General features: G+C 47.1%; 1 protein-coding gene across 2 annotated transcripts; it reads left to right on the top strand.

The window, feature by feature from the left end:
* The first annotated feature begins 42 nt into the window (after positions 1-42).
* Positions 43-24,817, top strand: ttll4 (tubulin tyrosine ligase-like family, member 4). 2 transcript variants are annotated; one of them, XM_080019658.1, is made up of 21 exons: positions 43-137; positions 3,734-4,552; positions 5,145-5,514; positions 5,972-6,149; positions 6,385-6,464; positions 9,160-9,223; positions 15,858-15,976; positions 16,183-16,293; positions 16,606-16,682; positions 16,766-16,960; positions 17,374-17,456; positions 20,544-20,672; positions 21,678-21,800; positions 21,988-22,086; positions 23,072-23,206; positions 23,375-23,503; positions 23,586-23,625; positions 23,754-23,958; positions 24,041-24,108; positions 24,210-24,271; positions 24,405-24,817. In XM_080019658.1, exons 2-21 carry the CDS (start codon positions 3,770-3,772, stop codon positions 24,556-24,558), a joined length of 3,204 nt encoding a protein of 1,067 aa, XP_079875784.1. In that variant the 5' UTR covers positions 43-137; positions 3,734-3,769; the 3' UTR covers positions 24,559-24,817. The 2 variants fall into 2 exon arrangements, with proteins under 2 accessions (XP_079875784.1, XP_079875783.1); XM_080019657.1 differs by having other exon boundaries at positions 23,586-23,667.
* The last annotated feature ends 1,174 nt before the right edge of the window (positions 24,818-25,991 follow it).

Below are 25,991 nucleotides of genomic sequence, written 5' to 3'. Positions count from 1 at the left end.
ATGGTGCGTTCAAGACCAGTCGGAAATCGGGAATTTCATCGTGTGTTTGGGTTGCTCGTGCGTCTCCAGCCAGCTAGGCTAGCTCAACCGGGGCTGGACCACTGGGGGGTTCCAGTCCAAGTCCTCGGACCCTGCAGGTAAGGGAACGGATGAATGGATTTGGGCTTGTACTACTCGATGGTGTGGAAGTTTGTGAGGCAGTCGCATGCAGCTTAGCATGCAGCTTAGCATGCAGCTTAGCATGCAGCTTAGCATGTAGCTTAGCATGCAGCTTAGCATGCAGCTTAGCATGCAGCTTAGCATGTAGCTTAGCATGTGGCTCCATGTTCAGGAATATTGTGACTGAGAAATGAAGTAATGGAAATAGAATAAACATAAGGCCCAAAACAATAAGCGTTTGAAACAGGAACATATGAATGTAATTCAACCTAAATAATAATTACCTCAAAATAAAGTAATATGCTAAAAAATGAACAACCCAGAGACAATTCCCGAAGAAGTGTGTGTGAGCTAGGAGGAGGCACTCTAGGAGCTAGGAGACACTTTAGGAACACTCTAGGAGCTAGGAGACACTTTAGGAGGCACTCCAGGAGCAAGGAGGCACTCTAGGAGCTAGGAGACACTTTAGGAGGCACTCCAGGAGCAAGGAGGCACTCTAGGAGCTAGGAGACACTTTAGGAGGCACTCCAGGAGCTAGAAGACACTTTAGGAGGCACTCCAGGAGCTAGAAGACACTTTAGGAACACTCTAGGAGCTAGGAGACACTTTAGGAGACACTCCAGGAGCTAGGAGGAGGCACTCCAGGAGCTAGCAGACACTCCAGGAGCTAGCAGGAGTCACTCCTTAAGCTAGGAGGAGTCACTCCAGGAGCTAGGAGACACTCCAGGAGCAAGGAGACACTTTAGGAGACACTCCAGGAGCAAGGAGACACTCCAGGAGCTAGGAGACACTTTAGGAGACACTCCAGGAGCTAGGAGACACTTTAGGAGACACTCTAGGAGCTAGGAGACACTTTAGGAGACACTCCAGGAGCTAGGAGGAGGCACTCCAGGAGCTAGCAGACACTCCAGGAGCTAGCAGGAGTCACTCCTTAAGCCAGGAGGAGTCACTCCAGGAGCTAGGAGACACTCCAGGAGCAAGGAGACACTCCAGGAGCAAGGAGACACTCCAGGAGCTAGGAGACACTTTAGGAGACACTCCAGGAGCAAGGAGACACTCCAGGAGCTAGGAGACACTTTAGGAGACACTCTAGGAGCTAGGAGGAGACACTCTAGGAGCTAGCAGGAGTCACTCCTTAAGCTAGGAGGAGTCACTCCAGGAGCTAGGAGACACTTTAGGAAACACTCTAGGAGCTAGGAGACACACAAGGAGACAGCCTAGGAGCTAGGGGACACTCTAGGACAGGGGTTCTCAAACTGTGGGTCCCGAACCCCAGGCGGGTCGCCAGATGAGCTTTTGAACACGCACAAAAATAAGGTGTGTGTGTGTGTTCATATCAGTTAACATTTTAATAAAATGGGTATTAAGACACATTCAAATTAGAAAATGCTTAAAGTAAATAATGGCAGTTTGCTCAATTTTAAACCACTTTAAACGTAGTTTTGTGGCTTGAGTCTTAATGTCAGGTGGTGCAACCATCTGAATGTTAGTGAGTAAAAGTGGTTTTATTCCACTCTTTCCCTTTCACCATTAAATTCTTGATAAAGTTTTAGCATAATTATCTTTAGCTCAAGAAATGGTAAATGATGATGTTCAGCAGGTGGATTTAGGACATGTTTGTTTTCTAACCAAAAGTAGTGGAGTCATCCTTCTTCTTCTGGGGTTTTTATGACGGTGTGGAGCCTGTTTTGTTGTATTTACTGCCCGAGTGGAGCCAGCATTGAGTGATGTCACCTAAAGAGTCTCACAAAGCAAGTGACATCACAAAGGGGACCCCTGTAGACTCCATAGAACCCTGTAGACCCTATAGTCTCCTGTCAACTCCCGTAGAGCCTGGTAGCCCCTGTAGACCCTGTAGACCCCTGTACGCCCTGTAGACCCTGTAGTCTCGTGTCGACCCCCTTAGAGCCTGGTAGACCCCTGTACACCCTGTGGACCACTGTAGACCAGTTGACCCCTGTACAGCCAGTAGACCCAGTAAGTAGACTCCTGTAGATCCTGTACGCCTTGTAGACCTTGTAGATCCAGTAAACCTCTATACACCCTGTAGACCCGGTAGACCTTGTTGACCCAATAGACCCCCGTACACCTTGTGGACCTTGTAGACCAGTGTTTCCCAACCTTTTTGATGAATGAAATTATCCCACGCCACACCACTACCCCGTTACCCACTAAAAACGTCACAAAGACGGGGCGCTGTGATTATTACTGGGACCTGATAATAGTTCTCACTTTCAATGAATCTTACAATGAATCTTGAGCTTGTTTTGATTTGCTATTTCCATATTTTAGTGGAATTTGAAAACAAATCCGAGCAGACCTGGTGAGGTTAGGGTTGGGGTTAGTAAGTGGTATAACACCACCCGGGTTAGGGTTAGTAAGTGGTATAACACCACCCGGGTTAGGGTTAGTAAGTGGTATAACACCAGCCGGGTCATCACAGACTGCGGTAGCAGCAGACGCTGCAGGACAAACGGACAATGTTCCGTGATTTTGTTCTGCTGCCTCTAGGAACATGGTTGTTGTTTCTCTGTCCGAGCAGTTGTAAAGCGCTGATCTCAGGGAGGCGTGTCAAGGTCAGGTGGAGGGCGTGGCTGGTGTCATCACATTAACCATGTCTTTCTATGTACAGCGCTGTTGTATGTTTTAATGATCCTCGTCAGTTTGTTCTTTTACTGTGCTCAGATTTCCAGAAGTGTTGAGTAGCAGTAAATACATGTTTAACTCTATGAATGATGATATATTTACAGTTGTAGCGCCCAACATAAAGTGCAAGAGATCCTGTTGAAAATCTGACGGAGGAAGTCTTAACTTGAAAGATAAACAAGGCACATGTATCACCATAAGAACTATATATATCTCAGTAATTATTTGTACACTACTTTAAAATCTTTAATTGTCATTCACCCAAATCATTTATAAGTGAGTGATAATGGTCCTATATAATTATAACATTATTAAGAAAGGGGAAGCATATTAATTAACACAATCTTTCTTTTGGTTGTTTATAACATTATTTGTTTAGATCTGTCTTGGAAAGAATGCAATTTAATCTCGACTGATTTCAATCAGAAATTTGTTCAACGATGTTGGAAAGTTTCAAAGGTATATTTACACTCATTTGTTTTGATGGTTGCCCGGGCAACAGGGCAACCAGACCACACAACATGGTTAATAATGGCCCAAATCCGGGGTTGCCTGGGGCAACTGGGCAACCAACTGGATAATCTGGAGCCCAGTGTTCAATGCCCTGATAAAACAGAACCTACGTCATAAAAAACGACCAAACCTTTTTCCTGCAGATGATGCTCATGCAGATCCTAGAATTTAAACAACACAGTGGGGGTGGAGTCAGTCAGGACATGGAGCTGATGTAGATCCTGCATGAGCATCAGTCAGGCCTGTAGTCCAGTAAACCGTATAGATGTTTGCTTTGCTACGTAGTGGAGTTGAAAGTCTCCCAACTGAATATCCTTAAGAAGAGAGCGTTAAAAAAAACATAGTGAAGTGGAGACAGTGGTGTGTGAAGTGTTGTTCCTTTCCATGGACTGACTCCACCTCTCTCTGATTTCAGCGTAAGCAGCTGGTTGAGCTGGTTTGGTGTCAGTTTATGGACTACGGTGGAAACATCACGACCCGGACGAGGACCCCCCTCCCCTCCTCAAAGCCAACGCTGTGGGTCCACGCCCGGTCTGCCGTCGTCCACGCCCCTTCCTCTAGGAGACCCGCCTGGGAACTAGCGACCAATCACTGTCACTCCCTCTCAGGGATCGGCTCCCTGCTGCATCGCTGCACGTCAGCACCTCCATCCCAGGCCTCCTCCGCCCTAGCTCCTCCCACCGGGCGGCCCTGTAGTGCAGCTGCCACCCCAAGCTGCGGCCTCGCCGACTCTCCACTAGATGGCCCCGACACCAGAGGAAATGATGCTCACTGCTTCTCAGAGTCCAGTAGTAAGAGCTCGGCTTGGCCGAAGCTGACGGCCGGCAAACTCCCCTCTCCGACGGTCCAGTCACTGAGGCCGGGCCCCCGAGGAGAGGCTCCGTCAAGGAAGAAGCTATTCCAAATTCCTGCTGGTACCATCCTTTTCCCCAACGGTCCCTCTCCACCCGAGTCCCTCGACCACAGATCTTCAAGAGCAGCCCCTGCCTGCCAGCGTGCCATGCCCACCAACCAGTCCTCTCCCTGGGGCAGCGGGACGCTCCGGGCGGGCTCCAAGCCGGACCACCCTGTCAAGACCACAGTGCCAACCATAGTGCCTTCTAGTCCCCGGATCCCAGGCAGAACCTACTCCTCTAGTGTAGCGGCCCCCAGTGACGCCAAAGGCCCAGAGGGTGCCGAGCCAGCCGCCGAGTGTAGAGCCAGGAGAAGCAGCAGTGGAGGGCCCTGCCAGCAGGTATTCAGAGGATAACGACGGTGCTGTACGCCAACAGTGTAAGCTCAGTACAAGGCTGCAGAGGAGAGCACCTAGCCTTGCTGTGAAATTAGTTATTATTAATCCACCTTCCAGCAGCACGACAGCTGAGTCAAAAGAGATTTTAGTTGAAGATCCATCCACATTCATATTCACTATAATAAGTAAATTTCCCCCCCAAATTTGCTCCAACTGGGCAACCCTGAATGTCAAGGCCGGAATTGTAGAATGGCTGCTAGGAGGAGCATTTAAACTGCTCTAAGCACATAAGTTTAATGTTGAATCCCAAGAGGAGAACGTCTCAACTATCGTTTCTTTATAGAAGAAAAAGGCTTGGTAATTACCTTAACCAACAGCGAATCCTACAAATTGAATTCAAAGAAAGTTGTATTGTTTTAACAGCATGTTGAAACAGCTAAATGATAGAAATGTTCAGATGTGTTTTCTCCCTCTGTTATAAATGGAGAAGGTATCTATCAGTCTGTTTTTGGTTGTTCTGTTGCTCGTGTAGAGCCATCCCTAGCGCTCCTCACCAGCAGTGTCTCCTGTCGGCCTTGTTCCCTCCGACCATCAGGGGGCGTGGCAGGGTAAGAAAGCCACAGAGACCAGCGCTGCCTCCAGCCATGACAATGATCCAAACCAGATGAAAGGCACGACAAGTGAAAACAGCCCGGCAGAGGGCCCGGCAGAGGGCCTGGCAGAGGGCCCGGCAGAGGGCCCGGCAGAGGGCCCGGCAGAGGGCCCGGCAGAGGGCTCTGCTGGCAGCAGTTCAACGGTACAAACAAACAGCCAGACTACTGCAAACAGCATAATGCCAACTAGGGATGTAAACAGTCCACCCTGCTGCCAATCAGAGCCAAGCAGAAGCTCCACGGCCTCCAGGTCCTGCAGCCCCCCACAGGAGGAAGGAAACAGGAAGGAGGAAGCCATAGACACACAGCCAGGTGACTGTCCAGGGCTTCACACTCAGACTGGCAAAATAGTTGCCGAATTAGAAAAATGTAGTGATAATCATGCAATACAGTTATAATCCATATTTCAAAATACTCACATTCCTCACACATTCCTTCCTTAGCGGAAGTTTCTGAGCAGGGGATGGAGGTTGACCAGGTGTGACAACCAGACCACAGCAGATGGGTTGCTATGGCTAAAATGCATTGATAAAATGGAGCCAATAGTATCAACTGTACTCAAATCAGGTTGTCCTGGCAACCGAGTCCTGGTTCATTCTGTATATTGATCAGTCTGTCAGCTTGGTAAAAAATGCTAAAATAAAGTTACCATTTAGTTTTGGGGTAACCTCAGGACAATGGCCTTAGATTACCCAGAAGCCTCAGCTCGGACACGCGCTGTGGTGCCAAGATGGCGGCCTTCTATGTGAATGTGTTGTCCTGCTTGTAGACCCCGCCTCCAGCACCGCCTCCAACTCCGCTGGGCCCTCGGTGGGCTCCGTCACCACCCAGATCTCTGCAATCAACCTGAGCAAGAGGACGCTTCCTGCCACGCCCTCCCCCCTGCCCTTCACGCTGCCCTCCCCCTCCCTCTCCCCCTCGCCCTCTAGAGACAATGACCTGTTTGGGTGAGTGTTGAGCGGACGCTTACATCTTCTGTTGCTTTGACTCGTTCTGCTCTCATGTTATTTCATCTTGGTGGTGGAACCTCAACGTGAGGGAACTTGAAATGACGTCACCAGGCTTTCAGGAACTGTCAGTGACTCCCGTAGAACCTGGCGCCAGTGTGTTCTGGTGGTATTTCCATCGCCTCTGTCACTCAGAGAGGTGTGTGTGTGTGTGTGTGTGTGTGTGTGTGTGTAGCCAGGAGTGTGCCATGATGCAGGTGGATGACGAGGATGAAGAGATTTCTGATGAAGAGGAGAACTCTTGCAGTGACGATGGTGAGACAGGTAGACAGACAGAGGAGCTCTGACTCTGACCTCACTCTCATGCTCGCCAGCCCTGTGGTGATAATTACTTGATCGACTTATTGTTCGATACAGTGGGGCAAAAAAGTATTTAGTCAGCCACCAATTGTGCAAGTTCTCCCACTTAAAAAGATGAGAGGCCTGTTATTTTCATCATAGGTACACTTCAACTATGAGAGACAAAATGAGGAAAAAAATGAGAAAAATTGTCTGATTGTCTGACATTGTCTGATTTTTAAAGAATTTATTTGCAAATTATGGTGGAAAATAAGTATTTGGTCAATAACAAAAGTTCATCTCAATACTTTGTTATATACCCTTTGTTTGCAATGACAGAGGTCAAACGTTTTCTGTAAGTCTTCACAAGGTTTTCACACACTGTTGCTGGTATTTTGGTCCAGTCCTCCATGCAGATCCTCTCTAGAGCAGTGATGTTTTGGGGCTGTCGCTGGGCAACACAGACTTTGAACTCCCTCCAAAGATTTTCTATGGGGTTGAGATCTGGAGACTGGCTAGGCCACTCCAGGACCTTGAAATGCTTCTTACGAAGCCACTCCTTCGTTGCCCGGGCGGTGTGTTTGGGATCATTGTCGTGCTGAAAGACCCAGCCACGTTTCATCTTCAATGCCCTTGCTGATGGAAGGAGGTTTTCACTCAAAATCTCACGATACATGGCCCCATTCATTCTTTCCTTTACACGGATCAGTCGTCGTGGTCCCTTTGCAGACAAACAGCCCCAAAGGATGATGTTTCCACCCCCATGCTTCACAGTAGGTATGGTGTTCTTTGGATGCAACTCAGCTTTCTTTCTCCTCCAAACACGACAAGTTGAGTTTTTACCAAAAAGTTCTATTTTGGTTTCATCTGACCATATGACATTCTCCCAATCCTCTTCTGGATCATCCAAATGCTCTCTAGCAAACTTCAGACGGGCCTGGACATGTAATGGCTTAAGCAGGGGGACACGTCTGGCACTGCAGGATTTGAGTCCCTGGGGGCGTAGTGTGTTACTGATGGTAGCCTTTGTTACTTTGGTCCCAGCTCTCTGCAGGTCATTCACTAGGTCCCCCCGTGTGGTTCTGGGATGTTTGCTCACCGTTCTTGTGATCATTTTGACCCCAGGGGGTGAGATCTTGCGTGGAGCCCCAGATGGAGGGAGATTATCAGTGGTCTTGTATGTCTTCCATTTTCTAATAATTGCTCCCACAGTTGATTTCTTCACAACAAGCTGCTTTCCTATTGCAGATTCGGTCTTCCCAGCCTGGTGCATGTCTACAATTTTGTTTCTGGTGTCTTTTGACAGCTCTTTGGTCTTGGCCATAGTGGAGTTGGGAGTGTGACTGTTTGAGGTTGTGGACAGGTGTCTTTTATACTGATAACGAGTTCAAACAGGTACCATTAATACAGGTAACGAGTGGAGGACAGAGGAGCCTCTTAAAGAAAAAGTTACAGGTCTGTGAAAGCCAGAAATCTTGCTTGTTTGTAGGTGACCAAATACTTATTTTACTGAGGAATTTACCAATTAATTCATTAAAAATCCTACAATGTGATTTCCTGGATTCTTTCCCCCCATTCTGTCTCTCATAGTTGAAGTGTACCTATGATGAAAATAACAGGCCTCTCATCTTTTTAAGTGGGAGAACTTGCACAATTGGTGGCTGACTAAATACTTTTTTGCCCCACTGTATATGGAGGTGACCTGGATGATGCACGTTGTGTTTCCGTGTTTGTTTACATAATGTCACCAACATGATGTCATAATAAACAGCAGGTTTCCTCCACCGTCAGACTCGGTGCCTCAGCGTTTGTTGGCAGCGCCACAAGTATCAACACCACAAAACCTAAACAGCACCTTGGCGTCAGAAGAATCCTCCTGAATCGTGATCTCCTCCTTTGGGAGTTTTCAGACTCAACGGTGGTAGTCCCTGGCTGAGTTCCGTCTGCGCTGGACTCCGCGGTGGAGTCTCTGCCGCTGTGATTCCTACAGATGCTGCATTCAAGTCACGTGGGAATTTACCGTCAAAATGACTTGCTGCTCGTAACAAATCAGTTTTTTATATCCATAACAACTCTACTTATATTGGAACTTACGGAAAAATATATTTGGAAATGGCTTTGAACTAAAGTGGCAGCTAAATGACGTCCTATAGCTGAAATGTTGTACGTTTTACAGTTAATAAAAACAGGTTATGGAAGGAATTAAGTGTCATGATTTACAAATACATATAATGCAATAAATACAAAGTCAAAAGATCAATAAATACTACAATCTACAAATCAGTATTACGGTTTAAAACAATAAGACATACATTATTTGCTGATTTAGAAATACATTCATGACTTGCGTTGTGTAAACCATTTTACCAATGGATGAAGCTGAGCCGTATGAACAGAAAAACACTGACTCTGTAGATGGAGGGATGGCTGGTGTTTGATGGAGGGATGGCTGGTGTTTGATGGAGGGATGGTTGGTGTTTGATGGAGGGATGTTTGGTGTGTAGATGGAGGCATGGTTGGTGTGTAGATGGAGGCATGGTTGGTGTATTGATGGAGGGATCGTTGGTGTGTAGACGGAGGGATGGTTGTGTGTAGATGGAGGGAGGCTTGGTGTGTAGCTGGAGGGATGGTTGGTGGATGGAGCAGTAAAAGAGTGGTGTTTTTCTTTTAGGTGGATCTGACTGTTCCTCCATCCCCTGCACGTCGTCTTCACACTCCATGGCTGCTCTGTCCAGGTGAGACGTGTCATTACAGCAGTGCTGCACCAGGGGGCGTGATGAGGCTGTGATGATGAGGCTGTGATGATGATGATGATGATGATGGAATGCTTTCATTTTCAGCAAAGAAACTCAAAAAATCAATACATTTATCAATTATTTATTATTACATTTCTTAAGTCACTGTATTGTTATTTTATCATTACTTAAACATGAAACATGCATCATATTTGTCATTTACATAAATACACTTATACATGACATTATTTATTCATAACTCTAAAGAGAACAGGAAATGCCTCTGCCTCATCTCTTCCCAGTCTTCCTCCTCATCTCTCGTCATCTCCTTCTCAACTCATCTCCTCCTCCTCATCTCCTCCTTATCTCTCATCATCTCATTCTTCTCATCTCCTCCTTCTCATCTCTCCTCATCTCCTCATCTGTCCTCACCTCTTTCTCGTCACACCTTATCACCTCATCGCTCCTCCTCATCTCATCTCGTCCTTCTCATCTATCCTCATCTCCCCCATTCTCATTTCTCACCACCTCTTTCTCATCTCATACTCATCTCTTCTCATCTTCTCTGCCTCCATCTCTTCATCTCCTTCTCATCTCTCCCCACCTCCTCCTCATCATCTCATCTCTCCTCACCTCTTTCTCATCTAATCTCTTATCATCTTCTCCTCCTCCTCATCTCCTCCTCTTTCCTCATCATCTCATCGCATCCTTCTCATCTCCTCCTCATCTCTCCTCCTCCTCCTCATCTCTTTTAATCTCCTCCTTCTCATCTCATCCTCATCATCTCTCCTCATCTCATCCTTCTCATCTCTTCATCTCTCCTCATCTTCTCCTACTCCTCCTCATCTCTCTTCACCTCCTTCTCAACTCATCTCATCCCCCCCTCATCTCTCCTCATCATCTCATCTCATCCTTCTCATCTCCTCCTTCTCACCTCTCCTTACCTCCTCTTTCTCATCTCTCCTCATCTCCACCTCCTTCTCATCTTCTCCTAATCTCAGCTCCTCATCTCATCTCCTCCTCCTCAACTCTCCTCATCTCCTCCTCCTCATCTCTCCTCATCGCCTCCTCCATCCCATCTCTCCTTCTCCTCATCTCTCCATCTCCTCCTTCTCAACTCTCCTCATCTCCTCAGCCTCATATCCTCCTCCTCATCTCTCCTAATCTCCTTCTCATAATCTCTCGTCAACTCATCCTTCTCATCTCCTCCTTCTCATATCTCCTCATCTCCTCCTTCTCATATCTCCTCATCTCCTCCTTCTCATATCTCCTCATCTCCTCCTCCTCTCTCTGCACCTCCTCTTTCTCATCTCTCATCTCCTCCTAATCTCTCCCCATCTTCTCCTTCTCATCTCTCTTTATCTCCTTCTCAACTCATCTCCTCAGCCTCATCTCCTCCTCCTCCTCATCTCCTCCTCATAATCTCTCCTAATCGCATCCTTCTCATCTCCTCCTCATCTCATCATTCTCATCTCATCCTCCTCATCTCTCCTCATCTCATCCTTCTCATATCTCATCATCTCCTCATCATCTCTCCTCACCTCCTCTTTCTCATCTCTCATTTCCTCATCCTTCTCATCTTCTCCTCCTCATCTCTCTTCATCTCCTTCTCAACTCATCTCCTCAGCCTCATCCCCTCCTTCTCATCTCTCCTCATCATCTCATCTCCTCCTTCTCATCTCCTCCTTCTCACCTCCTCTTTCCCATCTCTCCTCATCTCCCCATTCTCATCTCTCCTCATCTCCTCCTTCTCATCTCTCCTCATCTCCTCCTTCTCATCTCCTCCTCCTTCTCTCCTCCTCCTCATCTCCTCCTCCTCATCATCATCTCTTCTCTTCATCTCCTCCTCAACTCTCATCTTCTCAGCCTCATCTCCTCCTCATCTCCTCCTTCTCATCTCTCCTTATCTCATCCTTCTCATCTCTCCTCATCTTCTCCTCATCATCTCGCCTCATCTCCTTCTCATCTCTCCTCATCCCCTCCTTCTTATCTCTCCTCATCTTCTTCTCATCTCGCCTCATCTCTCCTCATCTCCTCCTCATCATCTTGCCTAATCATCTCCTCCTCCTCATCTCTCCTCATCTTCTCCTCCTCATCCCTCCTCATGTCTCCTCCTCCCACTGGCAGTTTTAGTAGTTGAGGTATTTTGGCAGCAGTTACCGTTCAGAGCCACAAGGTGGTACCAGTTAGCTGCTAAATGAGAGTTGAACCATTTAATTCCATCATCATCATCATCAGCCTCCCTGCTGCAGGGAGGTCAAAGCTACAGCAACATGGCTGACCTTCTCAGATTGTAAAGTGTAAGATCAGTGGTTGTCAACATGTCCACATCCAGGAGCCTGAGTTTGACAACGTTCAGTGTCTGGATCAATCAGTGTGATCAGATTAGTATTGATACCTGTGTCGGAGTCTGCTGTCGTCAGGTAGATGACAGTGAAACTAGGATCCAAACACTCAGTACTGGACTCCTAACAGCCCAGTGCCTCACCCCCACCATGCCCCCGACCTTCCATCTTGTTCCCTTCCTTTATCCCCCGTCCTTCCATCTTGTTCTCCTCTGTCACCCCCAGCCGCCTGTTGTGTTGCTCTCAACACGTTGAAGCAAGCAGAGCCTCGTGGAAACATCCGCTCTTTGTCTGCCATATTGTTCCTCCTAAAGGCTGCTGCTGCTAAAACAGCCTCGATAGGGACGCCATTGTCCTGCCCTGCCCCCCCCCCCCCCACACACACACACACACACACACACACACACCCCGTGCTGAGGCTGCAGCTCCTCTATGGAGAGTACAGCGAGTGGTGTTCCATCTAACTACACCCTGCGGAGGATCGTTCCACCTGTCATCTCTTCATCCGTCCCATATGACTGTAATGTGAGTGTTTGCTCTCAGAAGGTGGTGTGGTGTGACGTCAAGTGGTGTAGCTGTAGTCAAAGCGGCTTTAGTTAAGTGGTGTAGCTGTAGTTAATTGATGTAGCTGTAGTTAAAGTGACTGTAGTTAAGTGGTGTAACTGTAGTCAAAGCGGCTGTAGTTAAGTGGTGTAGCTGTAGTTAAGTGGTGTACCTGTACTTAAAGCAACTGTAGTTAAAGCAAGCGTAGTTAAGTGGTGTAGCTGTTGTTAAGTGGTGTAGCTGTACTTAACAGCTATACCACTTATCTACAGTTGCTTTAACTACAGTTGCTTTAAGTGGTGTAGCTGTGCTTAAAGCAACTGTAATTAAAGCAGCTGTAGTTAAGTGGTGTAGCTGTACTTAAAGCAACTGTAATTAAAGCAGCTGTAGTTAAGTGGTGTAGCTGTAGTTAAAGCAATTGTAGTCAAAGCAGTGTTGCTGTAGTCAAAGTGGTGTAGCTGTAGTCAAAGTGGTGTAGTCAAAGTGGTGTAGTCAAAGTGGTGTGGCTGTAGTTAAGTGGTTGACCTGTAGTTAAGTGGGGATGGTAGCTCAGGAGGTAGAGCTGGTCTTCTAGTGATCTAAAGGTTGCTGGTTGGATCCCAGGCTCCTCCTGCTAGCATGCTGTAGTGTCCTTGAGCAAGACACTTAACCCCTCATTGCTCCTGATGGCTGCGTCCGTCGGTGTTTGAATAATTGTAAGTCGCTTTGGATAAAAGCGTCTGATCAATGTAATGTAATGTAAGTGGTTCACCTGTAGTTAAGTGATTGACCTGTAGTTAAGTAGTTGACCTGTAGTTAAGTTAAGTGGTTGACCAGTCGTCAAAGTGGTGTAGCTGTAGTCAAAGTGGTGTAGCTGTAGTCAAAGTGGTGTAGCTGTAGTTGAAGTGGTTTAACCGTAGTTGAAGCGGCTTTAGTTAAGTGGTGTGGTGTAGTTAAAGCAACTACTGTATAGTTAAGTAGTGTAGCTGTAGTTAAGTCGTGGAGCTGTAGTTTAAGCAACTGTAGATAAGTGGTGTAACTGTAGTTAAAGCAATTGTAGTCAAAGTGGTGTAGCTGTAGTCAAAGTGGTGTAGTAGTCAAAGTGGTGTGGCTGTAGTTAAGTGAAGTGCTTGACCTGTAGTTAAGTGAAGTGCTTGACCTGTAGTTACAGTGGGGCAAAAAAGTATTTAGTCAGCCACCAATTGTGCAAGATCTCCCACAGAGAGGCCTGTTATTTTCATCATAGGTTCACTTCAACTATGAGAGACAAAATGAGGAAAAAAAAATCCAGAAAATCACATTGTCTGATCTTTAAAGAATTTATTTGCAAATTATGGTGGAAAATAAGTATTTGGTCAATAACAAAAGTTCATCTCAATACTTTGTTATATACCCTTTGTTTGCAATGACAGAGGTCAAACGTTTTCTGTAAGTCTTCACAAGGTTTTCACACACTGTTGCTGGTATTTTGGTCCATTCCTCCATGCAGATCTCCTCTAGAGCAGTGATGTTTTGGGGCTGTCGCTGGGCAACACGGACTTTCAACTCCCTCCAAAGATTTTCTATGGGGTTGAGATCTGGAGACTGGCTAGGCCACTCCAGGACCTTGAAATGCTTCTTACAAAGCCACTCCTTCGTTGCCCAGGCGGTGTGTTTGGGATCATTGTCATGCTGAAAGACCCAGCCACGTTTCAATGCCCTTGCTGATGGAAGGAGGTTTTCACTCAAAATCTCACGATACATGGCCCCATTCATTCTTTCCTTTACACGGATCAGTCGTCCTGGTCCCTTTGCAGAAAAACAGCCCCAAAGCATGATGTTTCCACCCCCATGCTTCACAGTAGGTATGGTGTTCTTTGGATGCAACTCAGCTTTCTTTCTCCTCCAAACACGACAAGTTGAGCTTTTACCAAAAAGTTCTATTTTGGTTTCATCTGACCATATGACATTCTCCCAATCCTCTTCTGGATCATCCAAATGCTCTCTAGCAAACTTCAGACGGGCCTGGACATGTACTGGCTTAAGCAGGGGGACACGTCTGGCACTGCAGGATTTGAGTCCCTGGCGGCGTAGTGTGTTACTGATGGTAGCCTTTGTTACTTTGGTCCCAGCTCTCTGCAGGTCATTCACTAGGTCCCCCCGTGTGGTTCTGGGATGTTTGCTCACCGTTCTTGTGATCATTTTGACCCCACGGGGTGAGATCTTGCGTGGAGCCCCAGATGGAGGGAGATTATCAGTGGTCTTGTATGTCTTCCATTTTCTAATAATTGCTCCCACAGTTGATTTCTTCACAACAAGCTGCTTACCTATTGCAGATTCAGTCTTCCCAGCCTGGTGCACGTCTACAATTTTGTTTCTGGTGTCCTTTGACAGCTCTTTGGTCTTGGCCATAGTGGAGTTTGGAGTGTGACTGTTTGAGGTTGTGGACAGGTGTCTTTTATACTGATAAGGAGTTCAAACAGGTGCCATTAATACAGGTAACGAGTGGAGGACAGAGGAGCCTCTTAAAGAAAAAGTTACAGGTCTGTGAAAGCCAGAAATCTTGCTTGTTTGTAGGTGACCAAATACTTATTTTACTGAGGAATTTACCAATTAATTCATTAAAAATCCTACAATGTGATTTCCTGGATTCTTTCCCCCCATTCTGTCTCATAGTTGTGTACCTATGATGAAAATTACAGGCTCTCAATTCTCTCATCTTTTTAAGTGGGAGAACTTGCACAATTGGTGGCTGACTAAATACTTTTTTGCCCCACTGTAAGTGGTGTAGCTGTAGGTAAAGCAACTGTAGTCAAAGTGGTGTAGCTGTAGTCAAAGCAACTGTAGTCAAAGTGGCGTAGCTGTAGTTGAAATGGTTTAACTGTAGTTAAAGCGGCTGTAGTTAAGTGGTGTGGCTGTAGTGTAGCTGTAGTTTAGTGGTGTAGCTGTAGTTTAGTGATGTAGCTGTAGTTAAAGCCGCTGTAGTTACGTGGTTGAGCTGTAGTTAAAGTGGTGTAGCTGAAATGGCTGTGGTTAAGGTGCTGTAGTTGTAGTTAAAGCGACTGTACTTAAACTATTAGAGCTGACGTCTCAAGCTGCTTTCACACATGTACTGCAACCCTGAAATTAGGAATCAGTTAGTTGGTCTATTTGAAATAAATTTTTCCCTAGGACATATTGTGTGTAATCACCGGGTGCGTTGCATTACATTTCACTGCATATATGTATGAAGTATGTATATGTATGTGACGAATAAACCTCGAACCTTGAAATTATCTGGACATTACCCAGAGGAGCTGAATGTGTGAAGACAAATGTCTGAATCGGTTGGAGCGGACATTAACCAGGCTCCTCCCCTCACCTTAACCCCAGAGTATTTCCAGGTTGTGTGAACGCATCTGACATGGACTGTGTGTGTGTGTGTGTGTGTGTGTGTGTGTGTGTGTGTGTGTGTGTGTGTGTGTGTGTGTGTAAGGCAACTCCAGACAATGTCCAGACCTGATTATCTGGACATTGTCAGGAGTTGATGTGTGGAAGCAGCTTTAGTGAGTGCTGGTGTGATGTGACTGTAAGGTGTTTCCTGTTAGAAGGTGGTGTACTGATGTGTATTATCATTTTGTGTCTGATCTTAGTTTCGTGGTACTTTGGCCAACCACGTTTGTTTCCTGTTGTAATAGTACGATGGTACATATTACGATCGGATCAAATTTCAGTACTTGACGGCACTGAAGCTTTCAGACTGTTGTGAAGCTCAATGTCTGCCCTCTTTCTCCCTCTCCCTCTCTCAGCGTGGAGGACCCCATGTCTCCAGCAGGGGGTGAGGAGGTGGAGGTCAAAGCTGCTCTGGTTCCCAGTCTCTTTCCTCTCTGCCCCCCCACACTGTACTTCAGCACAGCCAGCGAGAGAGGTCAGACCTCCGTCCATCCACTGGTCTCTCTCTCAGCCAATCACAGCCATCTATCAGTTTGGGGGATGTTGTTGGTGTTGGTGGTGTTGTAGATAATGATGTTGTTGTTGTTGGTGGTGTAGATAATAATGATGTTGGTGGTGGTGTAGATAATGATGATGTTTGTGGTGGTGGTGTAGATAATGATGATGTGTGTTGCGTTGCAGTGGAGCTGCTGCCTCCTGAGCAGAGGAGGCTCTTGAAATGGAAGATGAGCACGGTGACACCCAACGTGGTCAAACACACCATCGCCCGATCCCACTTCCAGGTCACCAAGAGTAAGTAAGTGTGTGTGTGTGTGTGTGTGTGTGTGTGTGTGTGTGTGTGTGTGTGTGTGTGTGTGTGTGTGTGTGTGTGTGTGTGTGTGTGTGTGTGTGTGTGTGTGTGTGTGTGTGTGTGTGTGATTTGAGTGAAATGAGAATAATTTTCCATGCAGAGAGGCTCAGCCATTAAGGCTTTCAAACCATCTTTGATTTCTCTCTTCTATTTATGATTTATAATAATTGTAATCTTGCAGTGTGTCTGGTGTCATGATGCCATCATTGTTATTTTTGATGCTTTTCATTGTCATGGTTTTGTTCTGACTGTAGGGAGCCATGATTGGCTGGGCTGCTGGGGACACCACATGAAGTCTCCGCTGTTCAAGAGCATCAGGGACTACCAGAAGGTAGGACTGGCTCTCCTGGCACTGGAACCTTATGACCACACCACGTGTCCTGTTTTCACTGTGATCTCTGCCTTGTTCCCCAGCTGAACCACTTCCCGGGATCCTTCCAGATCGGCCGGAAGGACCGGCTCTGGAGGAACCTGTCCAAGATGCAGTCGCGCTTCGGGAAACGCGAGTTTGGCTTCTTCCCTCGCTCCTTTGTCCTCCCGCAGGACATGAAGCTGCTCCGCAAGGCCTGGGAGGACGCCGGGGCCCGCCAGAAGTGGATCATCAAGCCTGTACGTCCCCCCCACCCAGAGCAGGGCTTCATTGGGGGCCCTGGATCCAAACCCCTCAGATTGATATTGTTTTGATTGGATCCAGTGTCTCGATCCTGGACGTTCTCTCTTTTTTAAGGAAATAATGTTGCAGTTAAATTCTTTATCGTTTTTCTGGGGAGCCTCTGGAAGCTCCCCTGGGGCTACCAGGAACAAACGTTGAGAACCCATGACTTTGAGCACTGCAGCACATATACCGTCTGCAGCACCACCTGGTGGCGAATTGTAATAGTGCTTTTTCCTCCCTTTTTCCTCCTTTCCTCATCTGATCTCCTCTCCCTCTTCTCTCTTTCGCCTCCTCTTTACTACCCCTCCTTCCCTCTCTCCTCCTTCTATCCTCTTCTCCTCCATCTCCCCTTCCTCCATCCATTCAGCCTGCCTCCGCCAGAGGAATTGGGATCCAGGTGATTCACAAGTGGAGTCAGATGCCGAGAAAGCGCCCCCTGCTGGTGCAGAAGTAAGTCTCTGATCTGTCCATCCTGCGACCTGTCGGAGGACAAGTTCTATTTCATTCTTACTGACCGCCAGAGGCAGTGTTTCACGCTGGATTTATCCACCTCGTGCACACGCAGTCGAGAATTTTATACCAACAAAATCACATGTGACCCCTGGTGCCCAGGTGCCACCCCTGTATAATCACATGGGACCCGGAGCTCTCTTTCTACAGATCTTCCCGCATAGCAGGAAGAAAAGCAGGTTGGGGGAAAAAATTGTGGTCTAAACTGAGATTAGTCTAAACTTAAAAGAAAAAAATTGCAGTGTGGGATTTCGTCGGTGATACTTCGTTCCCCAAAGGCAGAGCCCTACAGTTTGACTGCTAGCACGGAAACAAGCAACACCACTGGGGACCTGCTTTCGACATCACTGGTCTGTGCTTCAAGCAAGCGGACCCGCTGTGGTTATCCTACACATCACATCGGGGGAACACAACAGCGGAGCAGAGAGCTGAGCCGAGGAGGCTACGCAACAGGTAGGTAAACTTACGTTGTCTGTGCGTAGTTTTTCGATGTTTCCGAGTTTTCCGGCTCATACTTGTTCCGAGTGCATGGCTCCTCTGCTGGCCAGAGATGGATCTCTGTCCTAGTTGTTTGGGGCTGGAGCACTTGAGGCAGGGCTTGACTGACGGTACCTGCATGAACTGTTCCTTCATGCCACTGACCCCTAAGGTCTTTCGCCTGGCTCAGGTCAAAGGTCCCCCACTCGGCTCCTAAGACAGAGTGACAGGCCACAGGCACCCTCCAGTTGAAGTGTCAGGGGCCCCAACCCGGAAAAGGGCCAAGAAGGACCCGCTGGCAGCAAAGGTAGATACCCTGACAGTGGACATGGCCCAGATCAACTCACTCCTACTCTCGCTCCAACCATGGCATGCCCCAGCCGGGCCAGTGGGTGCCGTTATACCACCACAGTCTGAGGGGTTCCAGGAGGAGGAAGTTGTGTCCATTGCTGCCACTGGCAACCTTTTCGATGAGGGGGAGTAGGCGTACTCCTCAATCTCCACCTTTGCATCGAACTCAAGCTCTGACCATGGCTCAGTGCCGGATTCCGAGAGTAATCAGGAGGTACTGAAGTCAGCCATTCGGATGGTGTTGGCACGCCTAGGGCTGGATGAAGCCCCAGTCATACCTGCCCCCACCAGTGACTTGTAGTGTTCCCTGTCTCCAGACTACATTGGGAAGCTACAAAGGTGTTGGGTGGACCCCAGGTCCCTTTCAAGTCATTGTCATGGTAGCAGGGCCTTGGCGGATATGCAGGATGCCAGTGCCTATGGGATGGATCACATGCCGGCGATAGAGCCCACCATCGCCTCCTCGCTGATTGTCCCCTGACGAGGCATAGAGGCCTAACGCCCGTTGCCCTCGGGCTCAGTGCAGCATCATTTATGACCTTATCACCAGCTCATATTACACAGCTTTCCGCGCGGGCCGCATGGGGAACTACCTCTTTCACCTCATGGTTGCCTTGTCCCAGACGCTACAGACGTCAGGTGAGGACGCCTCAGCGACGCATTGGCTAGGGTTATTGTTCAACGGGGTCAGAAGGACAACCCAGGATCACCCCTCCCTCCCCCCCTCTGTTCAGGATCCCGCTAGCCCTCAGCCAGGAGAATTCCGCCCTCCTGGAAAAGGGTGTCATCGAGGCTGTTGGTCAACCTGCACAGCTCGATGGACTTTTATTACGTTTATTTATTAAGGAAGAAGAATGGTGGGTTTCGCCCAATCCTCGATCTGAGAAGGCTCAACCAATTCTTGAAGGTGTTGCAATTTCACATGCTACGCACATACTGTGGGCCATCTCACCTGGCGATTGGTTTACGACCATCGACCTGAAAGATGCTTAATTTCAGATTCCGATCGCAGCTTTAAAGGTCAGGCTGATCCTTCCATATCTGGTGGACAGACACGTCCTAACGGACAAATACCTCTACAGTGTTCAGTTAATTCACAAGGGAGGTGCGGGATCTGACTCCTCCCTTCCTCACTTTTTGTGCCTCAGGGCAAGCACCTCCCGGGGTAACAGAACGAGGCAGTGGGTTTCCTGTCGCGTTAGAAACCTCCCCCAGGAGGCCCCGAGAATCTACCCCGGAGACTGGACCTCCTCTCCCAATTGGGAGGTTGGGTCTGGCACCCAAATCCAGGCCAGCTACAGTCGTGGGTTTGTCCCCTGAGGCGCTTGAACCACTGCTGAATGCCTGTGACCAGGCGGAAATCCTAGGTGAACCATCTTAAACTCCAGGGTTCCATCAACCAGGTTACTCTATGCATGCCGATGGAGGATATTTTCGAGGTGGTACGCGTCTGATTAGGAAGATCCAGAGCACTGTTTGGTGCCCATAATACTATTCTTCCTGCAGTCCCATCTGGAAGGTAAGAGGTCACCCTCCACCCTAAAGGTCTATGCAGTGGCCATTTCTTTGCGGCCGTCTCATTGGATCGTGGATTCAATGATATCCCAGGAGGGCTGTCCTCCTCCTGCTGGGGTTAGGGCCCACCCTACCAGAAGTGTTGCAACATTATGGGCAGCCCTGTGAAGGGCTTGCCATTGAGGGAAATCTGTGCTGCAGCTACTTGGGCATCCCCCTGCATGTTCGCCAGGTACTACTGGGTCAACGTCGCCACTCCCAGTGCCATAGGAGTGGCGGTTCTACCACGGCCATCAACAGGTGAGGGGTGGTGGTTCCTTATGACCTTGTTGGTATCAGTCATCCAGTGTGAAGCACTGCCTCTGGTGGTCAGTAAGAATGAATAGAACAAGAGTTGCATGTATATATAACTACGGTTCTATGATTTCTGGATGACCACCAGAGTTCTCTCTCACTCAGAACCTTGGCAAGAAGATTCTGTAGAACGAGAGACCCGGGTCCCATGTGGTTCTATAGGGGCGGCACGTGGGCACCGGGGGTCCCATGTGACTTTGTTGATATAAAATTCTCTACTGCGCATGCGTGAGGAGGACAGGCCCAGTGTGAAGCACTGTCTCTGGCAGTCAATTCATAGAACCATAGTTACATTCCAAACTGTGTGTGTGTGTGTGTGTGTGTGTGGAGGTACCTCCACAAGCCCTACCTCATCAGCGGGAACAAGTTCGACCTCAGGATCTACGTTTACGTCACGTCCTATGACCCTCTGAGGATCTACGTGTTCTCTGACGGCCTGGTCCGCTTCGCCAGCTGCAAGTAGGTTCTCACCATGTTCTGGTTCCTCTTCAGGTTCCGTGTGAGTTCAGTAGACTGGATAAATACAATCACATGACATCACTTCCTGTGATAAAACACATTCTGCATCCCACAAAATGGGAATATTTTTTATTTTCTGAATATTTAGAACCATGACCTCAAACTAACAATTTTGGTATTTTTTAGTATTTATAGAGCTTATTGTGCGTAATCACCGGGTGTCATGACATTTCACTGCATATATGTATGAACGTATGTATATGTATGTGACAAATAATCTCTTGAACTTGAACTTGAACAATACTTTTATAAATCTGTAAAATAATGCTTCAGTTTAACAAATCAGTTCAGTGAGACCGTGACGGAGGCTCTGTCCCAAATATTGGTTGAATTTGCGGTATTAATAACCCGGAGACTGAGTTATTACCTCTGTGTGAATGATGACGCAGCTCAATCAGTTGGTTGACGGTTCATTTCCACGGTGCTGTCGAGCCACGCCTCTTAGCCCGCTTGTTCTGCGGTTTCCATGGCGGCAGAGCTGGAATCAACAGCAGGAAATCCAGAAGAAAAACCACAGCGGCGACAACAAATCACACGATGCCACGGCGCTCATCTAGGCCACGCCCTCATTCCCAACGGAGGATTTTGATTTGTTTGTGTTTGTCTTTTTTTTTTTCTTGCTGCTCTGTTTGTTGACGTAGCTGAGCAGCGTCACTACGTAGTAGAAAAGAAAGTGGAATAAAAGATGCCATGGAAAGGAGACAAAAATAAAAGTATGCGCGAGCTCGTGTCATATGAAGTGAGTCTTTTAACGATGTTGTATGTAAACACAGCACGTATCCAATGTGATGTCTGATGAGAAAGTAGTCATCCAACACGGATGTCCTTCAGTACAGACTGCACCAGCAATCCAGCAGGAGGAACCATGCACAACCACTCCACCTAAAACCCTCTAGGGGAACTGACTGTGTGTGTGTGTGTGTGTGTGTGTGTGTGTGTGTGCAGATATTCCTCCTCCATGAAGAGCTTGAGCAACAAGTTCATGCATCTTACAAACTACAGCGTGAACAAGAAGAACTCAGAGTACCAGAGCAACAGCGACGACAAGGCCTGTCAGGGCCACAAGTGGTGAGATGCGTGGCCCCGTGGGGGCCGAGCTGCACTCTTCAATCTCTCATGCATATTTTTGTCCTTCAATAATTTATTGGTCTGTAAGAATATCGTGGCATCAAATTTCACGGTACCAAAAATTAAAGTAGGTGGAAAAATTAAAGTACAAATTTGTGTGTGTGTGTGTGTGTGTGTGCATGCGCAGGGCTCTCAAGGCCTTGTGGCAGTACCTGGGCTCCAAGGGAGTCAACACCACCGTGATCTGGGAGAAGATCAAAGACATCGTCGTCAAAACCATCATTGCGTGAGTTAGCACACAGGGGTGGATTCACCAGAATGGGTGGTTCTGCTCATAGCACCATCAGTTATGCCCCAATCTGCACCGTCTCAACGTCCAATTGACAAAAGATATTGCGCCACTGATATGTCGGCGTGAGCAGACCATAAAGTTTTGGTGTAGTTTGTCCTTGTTTTGCATCTGATCACAGTTGTCCATGTGGTATGTAAAGAAGGTGTAGTTAAACATGGTGTGTGCAGCAGAGCTCCTCCATCCTTTTGGGGGGTTGGTCTGCGCCTTAGTTTCCAGCAGCTCTGCGGATGTAGTATTTTCACTCTAACTGGGTGTAGTTATTAGCGCTGGTGTTTGTTGACTGGACTTTTGTTTTCAGTTAAAAAATAGAAAGATTTTTTAAGAAGAAGCAGAAGAATCTTTATTTGTCACACACCACACTACAACACATGCTTGCACACACACACATGCACATGCTTTTGATGGTGGCCGGTGAAATGGATCCTCTGCTTTTAACCATCCTGGCTTGTCCTTCCTCCGGGGGCACAGCCAGGAGCAGTGGGCAGTGTACGTGGACGCGCCCGGGGACCAGGTGATAAGTGTCCATCGCTGGTCAGACCATGATGGGTGCATGTTTTTGGTGGGGGTCCTTACTGACGTGAGGTGGAGGAAACCCCATGTGAGCACGGGGAGAACATGCAAACTCCACACAGAAAGGCTCCTGTTTGGGAGATAACCCACCGGAGCACGGTGCCAACAGCGCCCCAGGCGGGAATCAAACCCAGGACCTTCTTGCTGTGAGGCAGCAGTGCAATGCACAGCACCACCGTGCCACCATATACAAGATGCAAATGTAATGATGATGATGATGACATAGGGTATGATGTGATGGTGTGACTGACGGTGTTATGTGATGGTGTAAGTTATACGTATGATGGCATAGCTCAGGGTATGATGTGATGGTGTAACTGATGGTGTGATGTGATGGTGTACCATGTAGCTCGGAGCCCTATGTCAATGCACTGCTGAAGATGCACCTGAGCTCCACCTACAGCTGCCACGAGCTCTTTGGCTTCGACATCATGCTGGACCAGAACCTCAAACCCTGGGTGCTGGAGGTCAATATCTCACCAAGGTACACCGTCACCTAGGTAACACCACCGTCACCTAGGTAACACCACCGTCATGTAGAAAAACCTGTGTGTGTGTGTGTGTGTGTGTGTGTGTGTGTGTGTGTGTGTGTGTGTGTGTGTGTGTGTGTGTGTGTGTGTGTGTGTGTGTGTGTGTGTGTGTGTGTGTGTAGCCTCCACTCCAACACAGAGCTGGACGTCTCGATTAAAGGGCAGATGATCAGAGATCTGCTGAACCTCGCTGGCTTCCTGCTTCCAAGGAGGAAGGATGTGGCTGCATCCTGCTACAGCTCCACCTGCAGGTAGGGTGGAGCTACTGCACCCTTCAATGACGGACCTGCTGGAGTCCTACAAGCTGATGTGTGTGTGTGTGTGTGTGTGTAGCAAGGACGGGACAAGACCAGACCTCTCTACTGATGAAAAGGTGAAACAAACCTTTTACGTTTCACAGCCTTTCCCAGACCAGGTACACACTCAGTACACACTTAGTACACACTCAGTACACACTCAGTACACACAGGGTGCTCAGACCAGGTGTGGTCCCGATGGCAGGCATCCAGCGTGCTGGACGTGTTGACCCCGGGGGACGTGCGTGTCCTGGCCCAGACGGAGGACGAGCTGCAGCGCAGGGGCCAGTTCCAGAGGGTTTTCCCATCATGCACCTCTTCCAAATACCTGCGCTTCTTCCAGGCGCCGCGGTACCTCAACGTCCTGCTGGACCGCTGGGAGCAGAGATACTGCAACGACAGGAGCTCAGGTAGACAGACCGTCTGTCTGCCTCTCTCTCTCTCTCTCGCTCTCTGCCTGTCTGTCTCTCAGTATTACCTGTCTCGTTGCAGGCGTGGCTCTGCTGATGTCTCTGTGTCAGAAAGCAGTTCATCTGGGAACCAGCGACCCAGCTCACACGGTGAGGACCTGAAGGAGCACACCCTGTGATGTCACACATGTTACATCACTCTAATGTGTGTGTGTGTGTGTGTGTGTGTGTGTGTGTGTGTGTGTGTGTAGTGGTCCAAGTGCAGCTTCATTTCCAGGTTTGAATCCAAACGACCAGACCTCAGCAGCTCCAGGTACAAACCCCTCGTCAAAATAAGACATTTATACCCTAACCCTGTCTCTCTTCCTCCCCGTCTTTCTCACACCCTGTCTCTCTTCCTCCCCGTCTCATTGCTGGCTGTCTGTGTGCTCCCTGTCTGTCTGCAGCGTGGTGGTCAGCGTGCGGGGCCGGGCCCCCTCGGTGGACACGGAGGAAGAGGTCCTGGACCTCGCCATGTCGCCCGCCTCCAGCTGCGGCTCCGCCCCCACGCCCTCAGCCACGCCCACCCCCAGCCCCTGCTCCACCCCCACACGTTGCTAAAGGGCTGTAGCATGAAACCGTAGCAACCATGACTGTTACGTCAACAAGAACTATTTCCAGGCACAAAGCTGATGAAAGAAATGATAAAACATCTATAACATCAATAACATCAATTACATCAATAACTGCTTTTCAGGGACATTTTTAAGTGCATTTCAACTTCTACAAGTTTTTACAAGATCCAGTTATTCATTATATGCAGTTATTCATTATATGCAGTTGTTGATAATGTGCAGTTGTTAATAAATTAAATTAATAATGTCCAGTTATTAATTAAATTAAGTTATTAATATTATGCAGTTATTAATAATATGCAGATATTAATAATATGCAGTTGTTAATAAAATTAAGTTAATAATATGCAGTTATTAATAAAATTAAGTTATTAATAATATGCAGTTATTGATCAAATTAAGTTATTAATACAATGCAGTTGTTAATAATGTGCAGTTATTGATAATGTGATGTTATTAATAACATGCGGTTATTTATAATGTGCAGTTATTAATATGCAGTTATTGATCATATGTTGTTATGAATAATATGCAGTTATTGGTAATGTGCAGTTACGATTAATAATGTGCAGTTATTGATAATGTGCAGTTATTGATAATTTGCAGTTATTGGTAATGTGCAGTTATTGGTAATGTGCATTTATTAATAAAGTGCAGTTATTGGTAATGTGCATTTATTAATAAAGTCCAGTTATTGGTAATGTGCAGTTACTATTAATAATGTGTAGTTATTGGTAATGTGCAGTTATTGGTAATGTGCAGTTATTAATAATATGCAGATATTAATAATATGCAGTTATTAATAAAATTAAGTTAATAATATGCAGTTATTGATCAAATTAAGTTATTAATACAATGCAGTTGTTAATAATGTGCAGTTATTATGAGGTTATTGATAATGTGATGTTATTAATAACATGCGGTTATTTATAATGTGCAGTTATTAATATGCAGTTATTGATCATATATTGTTATGAATAATATGCAGTTATTGGTAATGTGCAGTTACTATTAATAATGTGCAGTTACTATTAATAATGTGCAGTTATTGGTAATTTGCAGTTATTGGTAATGTGCATTTATTAATAAAGTGCAGTTATTAATGTGCAGTTATTGGTAATGTGCAGTTACTATTAATGTGCATTTATTGATAATTTTCAGTTATTGGTCATGTGCAGTTATTGTTAATGTGCAGTTATTGGTAATGTGCAGTTACTATTAATAATGTGCATTTATTGATAATTTGCAGTTATTGTTAATGTGCAGTTATTGGTTGCTTCAAGCCTTAAATGCTGGAGTTGGATCTGGATCTGAGGCCTTAACCCCCACCCCCCTGTGGCGGCCATTTTGTTTTGCTTTGGTTTGGAGCAGTATGACAGGAAGCTGTCTGCCTGCCCCCTGGAGGGTGGAGAGTGAAGT

Source organism: Zeus faber (assembly GCF_960531495.2).
Source record: "Zeus faber genome assembly, chromosome: 18".
Taxonomy (NCBI): Eukaryota; Metazoa; Chordata; class Actinopteri; order Zeiformes; family Zeidae; genus Zeus; species Zeus faber.
Note: the sequence above shows the minus strand (reverse complement) of the source record. Positions and strands in the feature narration are given on the sequence as shown.